The 15,222-nt window shown below is 44.4% G+C and overlaps 1 protein-coding gene across 1 annotated transcript in view; it reads right to left on the bottom strand.

The window, feature by feature from the left end:
* The window catches only part of IPMK (inositol polyphosphate multikinase), a 53,098-nt gene extending 46,280 nt beyond the window's left edge, over positions 1–6,818 (bottom strand). Inside the window, exons 1-2 of the mRNA XM_080622120.1 lie at positions 6,412–6,818; positions 822–907 (exon numbers count right to left, since the gene is read on the bottom strand). Coding sequence (XP_080478246.1) covers positions 822–907; positions 6,412–6,649 — 324 coding nt within the window. The 5' untranslated portion in view covers positions 6,650–6,818. The remainder of the gene's footprint in view (positions 1–821; positions 908–6,411) is intronic.
* Positions 6,819–15,222: the final 8,404 nt, after the last annotated feature.

Consider the following 15,222-nt stretch of genomic DNA (forward strand, 5'->3'; position numbering starts at 1 on the left):
AGGGTGGGGGAGAAAAATCAAACAGCACAACATAAAAAATACATATATATATATATACACACACATAAAAAGTCTCAAGACTCCTCTCTCATCCTGCATGATGAAGTTTTCCATAGTTCTTTTTACCTAGTAAGTCACAGACAGGGATGACATATCAAGCTGATGCAGAAAAAATGCATGATGGACTACCACAGGCAGGTAGGTTGGCAAGGAAAAGGGGCTCTATGAACAATGTTTGCGCATAAGAGAAGCAACAACTTTCCTGGTCTGTGTTATTGAAGTTACTGATAAAGCAAACCAAAGATGAATAATAGGAAAAATACATCAAACTAAAGTTAAAACAACTGGAGAGTTTAACTTTTTATTGACTCTTTAAAGGAGCTGAGTTTTAATACAGTGAAGAGACCAACACTTCTAGCAAGAAACCAGACTAGACAGAACTGCGAGACACGCTAAATTTAGATGCAACGAATTCTGAGACAATATGCAACATGAGAAAGATGGGATCAAACATACCATCCTTTAATCATAAATGGAGATCACACAAGGCTTTTCAATAAAATCTTAGATCCTGTGAAAAACCCAGTATCCCATGAGCAAATGAGCAAGCTTAAATATTGTGAGTGAAGCAGACCTGTCATGGGGACAGACATCCACAGAGGAGACAGTTCTAGACAGCACACACATATCAAGACAGGGCTGTTGCTGACCTACTGTTCAGATTCCCAGCACAACAGGTTGGGAACTACAACTTCTACAGGAAGCACACCCATCATTTCACCCGCAGCCAGACAGCTCCCTCCATGCTGCAGGACACTCACCTTGTTGTAGAACTCCTGCTCCCTGGGACCACGAGGTGGTGGCTGCAACTGCTTCAGGACAGTCCCATCTGGATGCTGAAGTATACCTAGAAGAGAAGCATCTCCTTCAGTGCTTGGTTTTACAGGCTGCTTCCCCCCACCCCAAACAGCAAATACACAATCAGGGATAGCCTATTTGCAAAGCTGTACTGCTTTCAGTATACACACAGTAGAGCCGAAATTGACAGCTCCTACACAAAGCCCTTAGCAGAAGGCTGCTTGCACTTCTCTCCATCTTTTTAGACGTTAGATGATTTCCTGGGTCTAATTCTGCTCGAGGCCAACACAGTACTGGGATGTGACATTAAAAGTTCCACCCCAAAAAAACATTAACTATGGAAGATTACATAGACACTCCCTTTTTAAATGATGATTTCCTGGGTCTAATTCTGCTCAAGGCCAACACAGTACTGGGATTTGACATTAAAAGTTCCACCCAAAAAAAAATACATTAACTATAGGAGATTACATAGACACTCCCTTTTTAAATAACTGATAAGTTATTTTTCCAACAATGACAGTAAGTTAAAAGACTTAGTATCAAGTTTAATGCATTTCTCACCAGCTAAAATATAAAAATGTGTTCTATGTATTTCTATACTAATGGCATAGAAAGAGCACTTCTATATTACTAGAAGTAGCAGCCCCATAGCATCTAATTAGCATGGAGTGGTATTATTTGTATCACCCATTATTACAATACAAAATTTCACCTGAGCCAGGCAATCACCTTCATCATGCACCAAAAAAAAGACCTCAACATATTCTCACAAAACAGCCCTAATGACTCTCCAGACAGCAATACTGCTGAGTAGCTGCATAAGAAACACAACTGACTATCTGAGGGTACTCAAGAAATGGATATGTGCAAGAATAAAGAACAGTAACTGCATCCCTCTGAAAGTTTCTGCATCCCTCTAGGTTTCAAGATCATCAGCTGCAAGGGAAAAAGAAAAAAAACAACTTCTGGAAAATAAATTTTCCCCTAGAATTTATTCATAGTTTTTCAGATAGTAATTTATTTTGCTTACAAGGGAAGGAAAAACATAAACACTATCAACAGCAGGCTCCATCTTCAGCTTACCACTTGAGGAAACATGGTACAACAAGCCAGGAGCTTTGTGTCCCGAAAAGAGTTTTCAGTTGTAACAGCAATTGTGTTTTTGCCTTTTAGAAAGCATTATCTCTGAATGGGCTCTGTTGTGCAGCCTTGGAAACTAAACAAAACCTTCAGAGGCTAAGATATTTACTTTAAAACAACCACCAGACTTAGAAAAATTGTTTCACTAGTTGGCTGCGCCAATGAACAAAGACTGGTTTGAAAAACACGCGTAAAAGCTCTCAAGTTACATTGCTTGCCAAAAGCTGGATTTTGTATACTTTCCAGAACTAGAAAAACATTGCCACACAATGTTCAGACTACCACATCTTCAAGACACACCACCTTATCATGCCCTCCCTGTACCCTTTTACTTGTGCTGGAAAGCACTAGCAAAGCGCACAAAGTATCTGAATGGCACGTGTTTAAAATGTGAACTGCTAACAATCACAACATTGCAAAAACGTTTTATAATACATACTCCTCAAAATCTGCATGTTGGCTTTGATGATAAGTAGACAATCTACAAGGTAGAAAGGCCAGGCAAATATTCCTGGACATAAAATCCATACACCATTGGGTTGATACATATTACTTGAAGAATTTATTATAACCTGGCATTATCTAAAGTTCCCTCATCCTCTGAATTTCTTGACAAACTAGAGCACCTACTCTGTAACTGTGACTGAGGCAGGCCTGGAAACCAAAGACTAGTGCTTCAACATTTACCACGAAGATGAGAACTCCATAACTTTCCCTCTGATCTACAAACAACCACCTGAGATACCATCACCTGCAGGTCATACTAACATATGGGCATTGGTTATGGTTTTGTTCTAGGGTTCCTTAGGTTTTCCAGCACAGACAGGAAATAGTATTGTTTTAACATACAAATAAGTAATTCAATATTTCTGAAGAAGCAACAGAACTATACCAAAATTAAAATTCTGAAGCCTCTTACAAACATTTCTCTACGGCTCCGCAAGCAAAGCTTACTAGCATCCTGAAACTGAAATCTACTGCAAAAATAAATAACACAGATGTATGCACTCTTCTAAACAAGCATCACATCCAATCCACACACTTCACTGAACTATAGACAAAACCTGTTACACACAGACAAGCCAAACATTTACTTAAGATCCTCCATCCTCTTGAGGGTATCTAATAAGGACCAACCAGTATGTATGTGCCATCTTAACCTTTTCACCAGGAAACAGCAGCCAGAGCTAGAAGTTTAGTGATTTGCATGACCAAGCAAGTCACACTGAAAAAGAACGGATCCTTTAGCTGCAGAATCCCACTAACTTGAGAGCCTCCAGCATTTTACAGGTACAGGCACCAGACTACAGCCAAGTGCGGGAGGCTCTATAAGGTGACATATCCCACCAGCTCCTGTTTCTCTCCTCATGCCTACAGAAGCAAGCCACAACCTTACTTACTCCATGTGATTTACTCTGTTCCAGGGGAAGCAACACTGAACACAACATTCAACAGAAGGTCAGTCATTATGCCCAGAAGCCAAGGGTCTATGTTTCCATGCAGAGAGAATGCTACAAGGCTTTCTTTGCAAAGCAGTAAGTCACAAGGAGCAAAGGGAAAACTGAAAGGTTATTCAGGAGGGAGGGAACCACACGGCAATGAAATTTTAAGGTTTACATTATTTTTTAAAAAATAAAATACTTTGGATATCCACAAGTCCTCTGTACCTTTCTATGCCGGGGCAGAAGAGAAGTTGGTTGCAGAGGACAGCAGTGACATAGAGGAAGAAGCTGAGCAGAACAAGGAAGGCTCTGAGCTTGAATCAGTAAACAGCTCAGATACTAATGCCAGCCGGGTACAACCTTCAAGGTACATTTGCTATGTTGTATGCATAGCAATAGAGGTATCCTGACAAAAAGGCATGCTGGGTTTATAGCTTCAGGCTTTTAAAATACTAAAGGTTCAATGGTGTACAAAAAGGCAGAACAGAAAATAACAAGAAGGGCGACTACTGCAGGAAAAGGCAGAAAAAGATAGTGGAGAAGGTAGAAGACACAAGGTCTCCTCACACACACCTTAAGTTCTCACATATCCTGGCATATAGATTGTGATGTTCCTTACCAGTGCTATTAGCAACTACATATATTCAAACATCTGGCCACTAGCTTCACACAAAGATACCAACGGGAACAGCTCTGTAGAATTATACATGACCCTGTATAACGACCTTTCGCATCTCGACTGCCTGCACTCCTACATACATCTGTAAAGAAATAAAATAAGAATATTCAGTTACAAAAAATAGAGTGCTGTGAGTGCCAGAGCAGCTCTGGTCTTCAACTAAATGTAAAACTGTTTCTAAGATGAGATCATCACAGTATCACAGTATGTTAGAGATTGGAAGGGACCTCAAAAGATCATCTAGTCCAATCCCCCTGCCAGAGCAGGAACACCTAAATAAGGTTACATAGGAATGTGTCCAGGCGGGTTTTGAATGTCTCCAGAGAAGGAGACTCCACAACCTCCCTGGGCAGCCTGTTCCAGTGTTCTGTCACCCTCACTGAGAAGAAGTTTCTTCTCAAGTTTAAGTGGAACCTCTTATGTTCCAGTTTATACCCATTACCCCTTGTCCTATCATTGTTTGCCACTGAGAAGAGCCTGGCTCCATCCTCATGACACTCCCCCTTTATATATTTATATACACTAATAAGGTTACCCCTCAGTCTCCTCTTCTCCAAGCTAAAGAGACCCAGCTCCCTCAGCCTTTCCTCATAAGGGAGATGCTCCACTCCCTTAATCATCTTAGTTGCCCTGCGCTGGACTCTCTCCAGCAGGTCCCTGTCCTTCTTGAACTGAGGGGCCCAGAACTGGACACAATATTCCAGATGCGGTCTCACCAGGGCAGAGTAGAGGGGTGATACCCCTGCAGGAAAATCTTGGTCTTGCTCATCAGATGTAGTGGAGCTAGCTTTACCTAATCCATTTGAGCTGCACCCACAATGACAGTGCATCACCCATGCTGTCTTGATGCAACTGATAAAATTGATGTGGCAAAGGTGAGGCTTTCCCTGAACAAGCCTTTTTTAACTGATCCCACCCCATGTTATGATACACGAACAACGAAGCTCTACAGCTCCAAAGATCCAACGCACCTCCCTCTACATTTTATTGCATCAACTGCAGTAGGGGCAAGGGACAAGAACTACTTTGCTGTGGAGATTATCAGCAGCAAGACATGCCACAGACGCAGGCTGTAGATAAGACAAACTCACAGTGCCATTAGTACTGCAATTCCACTCAGCAATAGCTGAATGGGTTCTGATGAACTACTCCTGGCCTATTCAGCAAAGACAGTTCCTACCATTAGGGTTCAAAGGCAATATGACAGCTGCTCTCAGAGCACACTGACAGTTGAATGTATACCTTGCATTTGGCTCAGAGGCAGGAGCTGTACCAAATGTGTTGTTCTGGAAGGGGAGAAATGCCATTTGGCAATGCTAACTTGGCTGCTTGCTCTGGCAGTGACCGCTGCCTATGTTAAAAGGCACTTTAGATGAGAAGAGCTAACACCTCACTCCTCAACCTGGAATTAAAATAGAAATTTAAAGGTAGTGGAGGCACACATCAAAAATGCTGTATCCTCATATTTGTATTATTAGACCACTTACTAGCCATAGGTTTAGGCTTACTTTTACCATCTAACTAACAACCAACTAGTAAGTTACCCCAGGTTGGTAAATCACTCAGTAATATTTCACCCAAGTTTCTGGTGGCCATAGGTTTGGGGGCTACCTTCAGGTAAAGCACAGTTTCAACATACATTCTGAGGGTATGAGGACACCGTTATCAAAATTTCCACTTTTTTACAAGGTGCCTGATAAAATGAAGCTAACTGCAAAAGCTTAAAGGCACTGTTAACTATCCTGTCCTGGTGAGCCACTGCCATTTATGCAAACCATCAGAAGACAGACATTTGGCAGTGCTGAAACCACTCTGTCCACAACCTGCGTACACTGGGTGAGCTCCGGCAGTTCCTCCACCCTTTGAAAGGAGGAAGCAGACCCTGGCCGGATAGACCGGGCCCTCAGTACCGAGGTGACCACCAAACACTAGCACCGACACGCAGCCCCCGGGGCAAACAGGTGCTCGCAGCTCAGCCCGAGAAGCGGGACCTCAGCCATCAAAGCGCCAAGCCCTGACACCGCTCCTGAGGTGCCGGGCATGTGGCTTCCCCGTCGCCGGTGAGCGGCTCCCTCCTGTCACCACCACCACCACCTCCGGCCAACAGCACAGCTACCGGCCGCCGCCAGCGGGACGTGAGGAGAATTGACGCGAGACCCGCCCCGCCACAACCAGCTCTACAAGAATTAAGATAAACGGGAGAGCGGGTATGTGGGGGACCCCCCTCAGGGGAGGTCCACGTCGCAGCTCCCTCCGCCGCCCCTCTCCCCGCGCCCAGCCGCCGCTCACCGCCTTTATCCTTGCCGTACATGTGTCCGGCCACCTGGTGCGACAGCGGCACGCAGCCGTTCAGCCCCCGCCGCCGGCCCCCTGCCGCCGCCGCCGCCGCGGGGCCCGGGGAAGCGCCGAGCACCGGCTGGGCCGCGGCCTCCTCCGCCTCGCCGCGCCCGCCGCCCGCGCAGCGCCCGCTCCCGCCTTCGGGGCGCCCCGCCGCGGGCGGCGCCGGCCGCAGGGGCTCTGTGGCCATTTCCCGGGTGTCGGGGGGTGGCGGCGGGAGGTGAGGGGCTGCCGCGCTGCGGCGGCGGGCGGACCTCAGCGGGCGCTGCGTGCCGGAGCGCGGGCAACGAGGGCCCGCGGCTCCATCACCCCGCACCGCTCGACACCACGCCGCACCGCCCACCCCGCCGCCGAGGTGGCGACTGGCCGCGGCTCCGCCCCGCCCCGGACGTGGCTCCGCCTCCGCCGCCCGGCCCGGCCCGCGGTGGGGTCGGAGCCGTCGCGGACGCGATCGTGCCGGTGCCACCAAGCGATGAGCGGCGCTGGGGATAGGCCGCGCACGGGCCCCGGCGCCTCGGTGCGGCCGGGACGTGCAGCGCCTGGGGTCAGCGGCCGCCTGCGGAGCCACCAGGGCCTAACGACCCAGGCGCAGGCGAAACTGGCCTCGATCCGTGTCGCGGCCGGTGACACCCATCCCCGTGGGCATCTTTACGTCGTCCCGGCCGTCGGCAGCCCCCGGGCCAGCGTTCACTGCCTCGGCTCTCTCGGGAGTGCTGGTTTTCCTGGTTCTCAGTAACCAGAAATACACCCTAAATCCCCTTCAGGTTTATATCAATTCACTGTCATCCCAAGGTTTGTTTATTCTCTCTTCAGAAAATAAGCAAGAGCAAGCTGAAGCATGTAAATACTTACCAGACCTTTAAAGTGGGTAAAGACCTTTAAAATGGTCTCAAATGGAGCCTTGTCAAGCTCTGAAGGTGCTGGTCTTGCATTTGAGGTGGGTGCATATCAGCTGACACCAGCTCAAAATTGGGTGAGGAATTAATCTCTAATCTGCATTTTAACCCCCAGTGGGTAGATGAAGGTATACACAAGCCCTGCATGCACTCACAGGACCCCAAAGCCTGCTGCCTGGCCAGGAGACATTTCTTTTCACTAGGGCATATATCAGCTGTGTTTGTCAGCCTGTAATTACTGCCTTCTTTATCCATTGTTTCTTTCCTTTAGAAAATTAGCAGAACTCTATTTGATCTGCACTTTTGCCACAGTATCCACCAGTATCAAGTTGTGTTTAGCATTAGTAGGACTCAGGAACAGGAAAACAAGGCCAGAGATAGGCAAATGAATTTTAGCAGCTTTATGATGTTCCCCCAGGTTTTATAAAAATGGGCTGCTGTATGTCCACAATCAGCATTGACATTAGAGGAACAACAATGCAGTGAGCTCAGCTATTACTTTCCACCTCTTCCCTACCCCATATCTGGGAGATGTCGCAGGTGGTTGGGAGAACTGGATGGCAATTTGAGAGATTTACTGGGGAAATTAAAGTATCAAAGGAAGAGGAAGGTCACAGGGAAAATGAGAGTATTGAAGGGTGAGAAGAAGGAGCATAGCATATAAAGCTATCAAAATTGAGTTTCATTAGTGCATTGTTCATGGAACAATTTGTTTCAGTCCCTTACTTGGGTGAGATGGGGAAGATGGTGGTAACAACTCAGCAAGATCCCTTCTGAAGTAACAAGGCTGGTCAGAAAACTTACATTTCTCCCTCTTGATTTTCCCCTTCTCATCAGTCAATACTCTCCAGCCCTAAAGATCAGGAGTCAGATGGTTGCGAGCATAAGCTCCTGTCTTCAGTTTCCCAATGGTAAATTGTCCAGGGGGGTGCTGATGCAGGAGAGAAATGACACAGATTTATCAACACTTGCACAAAAAAATTACTGAGGTGTTCATCGGGGAGAAAAAAAAAGCACAAGTGGTATGCGTCTGGCAGAGAGAAGGCTCCCGGCCTCAGCAGCAGCAGCTGCTGCAAGGCTCGGATGCCAACCTGAGCCTCATGGAAAGATACTTCCCCCTGCAAGATCTGAGACACTTTGATCGATCTGGGTCTAAACGCACAGAGAAAAACAGATGGCATTTCAGACTTGCATCGGTGCCCACCTTACATTGAGATCTACCAGAACTCGAAATCTTAATGGAAAAAAGAATGGAAATAAAAGAAAAAAAAAAAAAAAAAAGAAAGGAAATCAAAGACTACTCAAGCATCCAGTCCTGAAGAAATAGCTTCTAGATATCCTTAAAGCTAACAGAAGTGGGCCTGGAGAGGATTAAAAGAATTATGAAAGCATGAGTAATTGGAATAAGTAAACACTGACTATTTCCTTTTCCCTGATACTTGCTTTAGTCAGATTTATGCATATGGAAATCAAGTGATGCAAGACTATCCTCTGCTCACTCATTCCACCCTCATGCTTCAGCACATGGAATTCACTTGTCTGGGAACTTCTTCTAAAATAAAAGAAGCGAAACTGAGAGAATACCAGAATAACAAATAATTAATTTCCCCACAGAGTGTGATACTGTAAGAGTCTGCGCTGAAAGCTGAACCTACCAGCAGGATTCCCAAGGAAACATCTCGTCCCCAGGCTGCGCAATTGCACTTGAAGAGAAAGCGAAAGAGGCTGCAAACAGCTCCTAAAGAAGGGCCAAGTGGCTGGGAATCGCCCTTCCCCCCCTAACAAAATGCATTTGGCAAAACTATACTTAATTCTGGATTACTCTTTCTCTCTCTTGCTGGAAATCAATCATCACTCAGTCTGATAAAAATGTAAGGACTAACAACGCCTAAGAAATATTACGCATGCATTTATTTTACACAAACTATTTTGTGCTGCAAGAGGATGTCTCACCGGCACAGTGCAAAGCTCCCCCAAACTGAAGATTACAGAAGAATCACTTTCTGCTAAAATAAATCCCTTTTTCAAACACAACAACTAGTTAATAACTAACCGCAAGACGCACAGTAGTTAGTACAGGAAATAAGCTCATACTTCAGTGGAAGTGCAGGGGGACATTAGGTAAACAGATTACTGGGGCTGGGTCTTGGCCAAAATATTGGTACTCTGCAGGTATGCTGACAACAAGTGCTGCTGGATTTTTCACTGTCCTTTCGCATGGTTCACAGCCACTTCTCCCCATCTTGCCAAAATAACCACTGCTCTGCTGGAGCTGTGTTTTCTGCATGAGGTCTGTGCAAGAGATGCAGATCCTGCTGCCCACAGAGCTACTTCCTGCAGCAGGCTGCTGTGCTTGTGAAGCTTCTGCTGGCCGAAAAGATTGCAACAGACCTGGACCATACATGTGGTCCTCATAAGAAATGTTGATCAGCAAAACCAGTAATTTGCTGGACAGCTGAGAGCATCCGCATTGATACTTCTGTGCACAGGAGAGCCTGTCCTGATCATCTGAATCATTCAGCATACTGCAGACTTCATTACAGCAATAAAAGTTGTAACCATTTTGCAGTTCTTTTTTCTTGCTGTTTCACAGCAGAGGCATTGCTGTATCATGCCCTGTTAAAGTAGCTCGGAGCTTTTAATCCTTCGTTAAATTCACAGAAGTTCTGTGCTTTTTATTTTGTTCTTGTTAAGTAAAGGAAAATCTGAACCACACTTGTCAGTTGTAGGTATAAAACTCAATGGTGCTCTCCCACTTTCTTTCCTTACTACTGACTTGTTGCTTAGGCATCAGGTCCCACAATGATTAATATTTTACTTGGCTCTGACTGATGCAAACTCTTTGACACTACTCTCCTCCCTAGCGACCAGGTACATCTGGGGTTTTCCAGGATGAAAACAAAGGGACAGTGTCAAAAGCCAACCTACACTCTCTGAAGATAATTCGGTATGTTTAGAAAATGACTGTGAGGTTAATTCATGGCAGTTGTGTGTTTTCTGTATCACCTTTTCTACAAACAGAGCCACAGCTGTAAATTTTGGGAGGTCTGTTTTGTATTAGAAAGCCACTACGAATATAAAGGGGAGAAGACCATTTCAATAGTTCCTTTCTTCCTCAGAGTCCTTGGATATTTTGGTGGTGGTGATCACTGAAGAAACTAAGCACAGAATTTGAAGGAAACGTGTATTTTTCAACAGAGAGGAGGCTAACAAGTGGGAAATGGAAGGGATTTCATGGTGGAGAGGAGGCAGCAGTGGGTATTTGCTGAGAATGATTTTACTCAACATCTTCATTCACGACCTGGAGAAGGGAGTATGCATGAAGTCTCCAGGTCTGCAGATGCTCCTGATCTCCTTAGGGCAGTCAGATGCAATGCTGATATCAAAGAAGTCCTGCAAGATCTCACAAAACTGAACATAAGGCATAATGTTGGCATAGGAGCTTCAATGTGGATAAATGTAGGGTAATGCATGTAGAGGAAAATAATCCAAACCAAAGCTCTTTGATCCTAGAGCCAGCTGTCATGGCCCACGAAAGAGATCCTGAAGTCACTGTTGACACTTGTCTGAAATCATCAGCCAGGTATGTGTCTGCAGCTAAAAAAAGCCAACAAAATGTTTAGGCAACATCAGGAAGAGCTTTGAGAGAAAGACAAAAGGCATCACTTTGCTGCTCTGAGTAGCCTTAGTGTGCCACATACCAAGGCCAGCTTCCTTCCCTGCCCGGTTCCCATGGAGAATAGGAACATACCATTAATTAATCAGTGTATAAGATGGAATAAAACCATGATTTGTGGAGAGTCTGAAGAGATGAAACGTGTTGCTGCCTCCAGCCTTAGAAAACAGCAATGAAAGACCTTTTTGAATGAAAGACCTATTTTGACATCCTTGAGAAAGAGGTTGTGCTTCTTTCTGAAACAGAGGCATTAGATCAAAGTCTTTAGTAACATCTCCTGATGTCATGGCTTATAGGTAAAGATTACTCCCTTTGTCTTTCTAAACAAAAATTTTCCAAGTACAGTGTTGTGTCTCTATAAGGGGGTTGCTCAGGGGTTTACAAATGCATGATGGCATTTTAGCAGTCACATCCTAATGCTTTAGGATAACCCTGGTACTTGATTCAAGATGATTAACATGCCAAGAGGTTTATTTAAATGCCTCTTTGTCTTTCCCTAGAGGCTGCTTACATTGCTTCCACCTGCAGTAAAATTAAATACCTATTTATTGACTAAACCCACTGCCAACTAGCATTAAAAAAGGTCTCTTCCATTAAATGGTATTCTACTGCCAAAATTTATCTGCAAAGCAACAGAATTCAACCCTTAAAAAGTAATTTAACCCGTGCAGAGCCAAGAATGAGTTGAAAGAGCAAGATCCCACTGTTTGAAAAGAACAATTAAATTTAATAACTGCTGAAGTGAAAGTCTGTTCTGGCCGTTGCTTTGAGCAAGAGTCCCGGCAGTGAACAGACAGTGTGTCTCGACCATGTCTCATCCGTGTATGGTGATATTTACCAGCTGCAGAAAAGTATTTGAGAGAAGTTACGCAGTCAGTGACCTTCTCATCCATTTTGCTGCCTTTCTGTTGCCAGCTGACTTGACTGAACAACAAACGTTGCAGCTACTGAGCAGATTCTTGCAGTATGCTGAATTTTGAATGCTTCACACATTAAAGCTTTAATTTCTGGCATGCTCAGGAAGCTCCTTTTTTTTTTTAACAGGCTTCTCCTGGAAAGCAGAAGGCACTTCATTTTTGTATAAATGCCATGCATTCAAAAACGCCACAGGAAAACTGCAGTCTGCATGACAAAAAGGATGCAGAGCAGCACGGATTAAGGGCAGTGCAATGTCAAATCAGAGAGGAGGGATGGTTCAGTCTTCAGCTAGGAAAAAAAACAAGACAAATAATCTCTCTATGCTTAGGTGAGACACAAGCAACTTCTATGTATCAGAGAGGAGCTGCTTGAGAACCCCAATAAATCCTTTCTTACCAGTCCAAACTGCACATGAGAAACGTAGACTGCTTTGCTACAGTCACATAAACCTGTTGTGATTCTACTTCAGGGAGCGCACTGGTAAATACTCCTTCTATTTATTATGATTGCACATCTTATTAAACAGTTTACAAAGGCAGGCATGGAGGAACATTAGACTGCTAACAGGGGACCCATGGCATGAGTGTACATTGCTTTCTGTCCAGACTGTAGGATCTCACAAACAGTTCGGGAAGAAAAACCGCAGATGTCTGCTTGAGGTACATAACCCCTTCAGCTCTAAGGAGTAAGTTTTTGGCTAATAGAACTGCTTAGTCCCAGAAGTGAATGAGCAACCGCTTTGTACATCTTATGCTTCACTCTATTAAGAGGTATAATAAAATGCCATTTTCTGTAATTTCATTTACCCCTTTTTGTTACCACCTAGCAATGTTACATGGTGTTAAATCTTCTCTTCCAGCTTATGCCCGCCTCACATCTGCCATTTTATTTCTTTTTTCCCTTCTGGTTTCTCTACACACATTTATGTATGTTGTTTTTAATTCAGCTCTTCTCTGCATTAGCCTCAGTATTAGGCAGCCTGGAAATGATCCTGCCCAAGAAACTCACTATACACGGCTACAGTAGAAAACAAGCAGCAGAGAGCTTCAAGCAGCAGCCTCTGGTACCCATCCTACATTAATGATGGCTGTAGAGAATGACTGTTCTCCTGCCAGTGCAGAGAAGACACTTAAATCAGTGCAGGAAACCCAAGGCAGAGCAAGCATGGGTGCAGAAAGCAACTGCAGGAACGGGTTAGCTGACACTGCTGGGCTTAACATGTACCAGTGACAATGGAAAAGGCATTTGGTCTTCTCAGCAGGTCCATTCTGACCAGGCTGAAACAGAGATGCTGAGCACTAATAAACTCAGCCTGGTGGCAGTGGCATAGGGGCATTGCCTTTGTGCTCCACACGCTATGGGGAGATCATACTTTTCTGCCTAATCCAACCAGGGTTCAGGGTTGGTTTTGTCAGCCTTGAAGCTTCAGGAATTAAAACTAAAGCCAAATTTAGTACGAGACTTCCATGTCCAGGATGGTTGAAGAGAAGCCAGCTGACAAGGTTTCTTTGCAACACCAATGTCTAGTTTTACGCCTACATTCTTATCCTTCCTGCTATTATAAAATGTTCTTCCGTTATTGGAGTGAGCAACTGTGATACAGCAGTGACTCACGTTTCCATGTCTTTGTCTAGCTGTATCACACTGAAATGAAACCCCCAGTCCAACTTCTGTGCAACTGTGCAGAATCCATTCTACAGCCCCAGAACAAGATCCAAACTGCAACAATATGGTGAAAATTTTAGTAAGGCCTGTGGTCAGCTCTGGAGCTGGGCAACTGGTGACACAACTCCTAGATTTAAAGTGCACAAGCCTCTGTGCATGAAAAGCTGCTTAGACCCAAATATGTTTATGCAGCACTTCTAGATGCCTGCGCTCAGACAGACAGCAATACTGCTGGAAAAAAGAACCACAGAAATATATCCATGTATTAAAAAGGACTTTAAAATCAGCATTGCCCACATCAAGGAGTATCCATTGCATAGCGTTTGTTTCCTCCTAGTGGACCAGTATGTGATTGCAATGGTGGCCTCCACCATGTGCTGAGGAGGGACTCTTCATTAGGGACTGTAGTGATAGGACAAGGGGAAGGGGTTAAAACTTAAACAGGGGAAGTTTGGATTGGTTATAAAGAGGAAGTTCTTTACTGTAAGGGTGGTGAGGCATTGGAATGGGTTGCCCAGGGAAATTGTGAATGCTCCATCCCTGGCAGTGTTCAAGGTCAGATTGGACAGAGCCTTGGGTGGCATGTTTTAGTGTGAGGTGTTCCTCCCCATGGCAGGGGATTGGAACTTGATGATCTTAAGGTCCTTTCCAACCCTAACTATTCTATGATTCTATGATTTGAAATTGTCCCTTAGATTGAGTGCTTGAATTCTATACTCAGAGAATACCTGTAACTTATTGCTGCTTCCTCTTCAAGAATGTTGATTCCAGAAGCACTTGAATATTTCACATTCAGACTATTTTGATGAGTCACACACTTACTGCAGAATCAGTACTTTAATTTGTTCACCTTCCTAATGAACACTTACATGTTGAAAAATAACCATGTGGAACAGAAATACAGTTTTACTATGGGACAGGAATCTTTCACTGCTTTAACATGAAGGATGTGTACCACATTTTCATGTGGAAGCTTCAATGTGAGGTGAAAGTTGCACATCTGCAGAAGAACTTTGTAATGTTTAAAACTGGGTAAAATAACCAATTCACTTCATATTGTAGAGACTATTTGAGGAAAGCACTGAGGAACAGAGATTTCAGAAAACACTGGAGCAGGCAAGCACATGGACCTATTATGTTAATAGGTACATGACAACCTATTGTTGTACTAAGCAAAAAAAATTGAATGTTCTCTGTAATGCTCATTTCCATGTTCGAACAACTGTTACTCATGAGTAACAGGGACATTTAGGTTCTGTACAGAAAACTGTACATATGTCAAAATAAAATTTCACCATTCTGTGTCAACACTCAGAAATGTGACACTTCTTCAAAACAAACTCACCAAATTTTATATCAACGAAGACTCTGCTTCTGCATCTTTGCTTCCCAGGAACAAAAACTTATGGAACCCCCTTCCCTGATGCCCAAACTCCAGGAAATGTTTTATTGGCAAACTCCAGGAAATAGTTTTACAACTCAGGAGACTCATCTGAAACTTCAGAACCTCATCTCTCAGAACATCAATGCAGCTTTCAGTGAACTGTTATACCTTCAAGAGCAGCCAGGCTTTGCTGCTAATAGGAAAAAGAAGTCTCAGAAGGAAAA

Source organism: Psittacula echo (assembly GCF_963264785.1).
Source record: "Psittacula echo genome assembly, chromosome: 6".
Classification (NCBI taxonomy): domain Eukaryota; kingdom Metazoa; phylum Chordata; class Aves; order Psittaciformes; family Psittacidae; genus Psittacula; species Psittacula echo.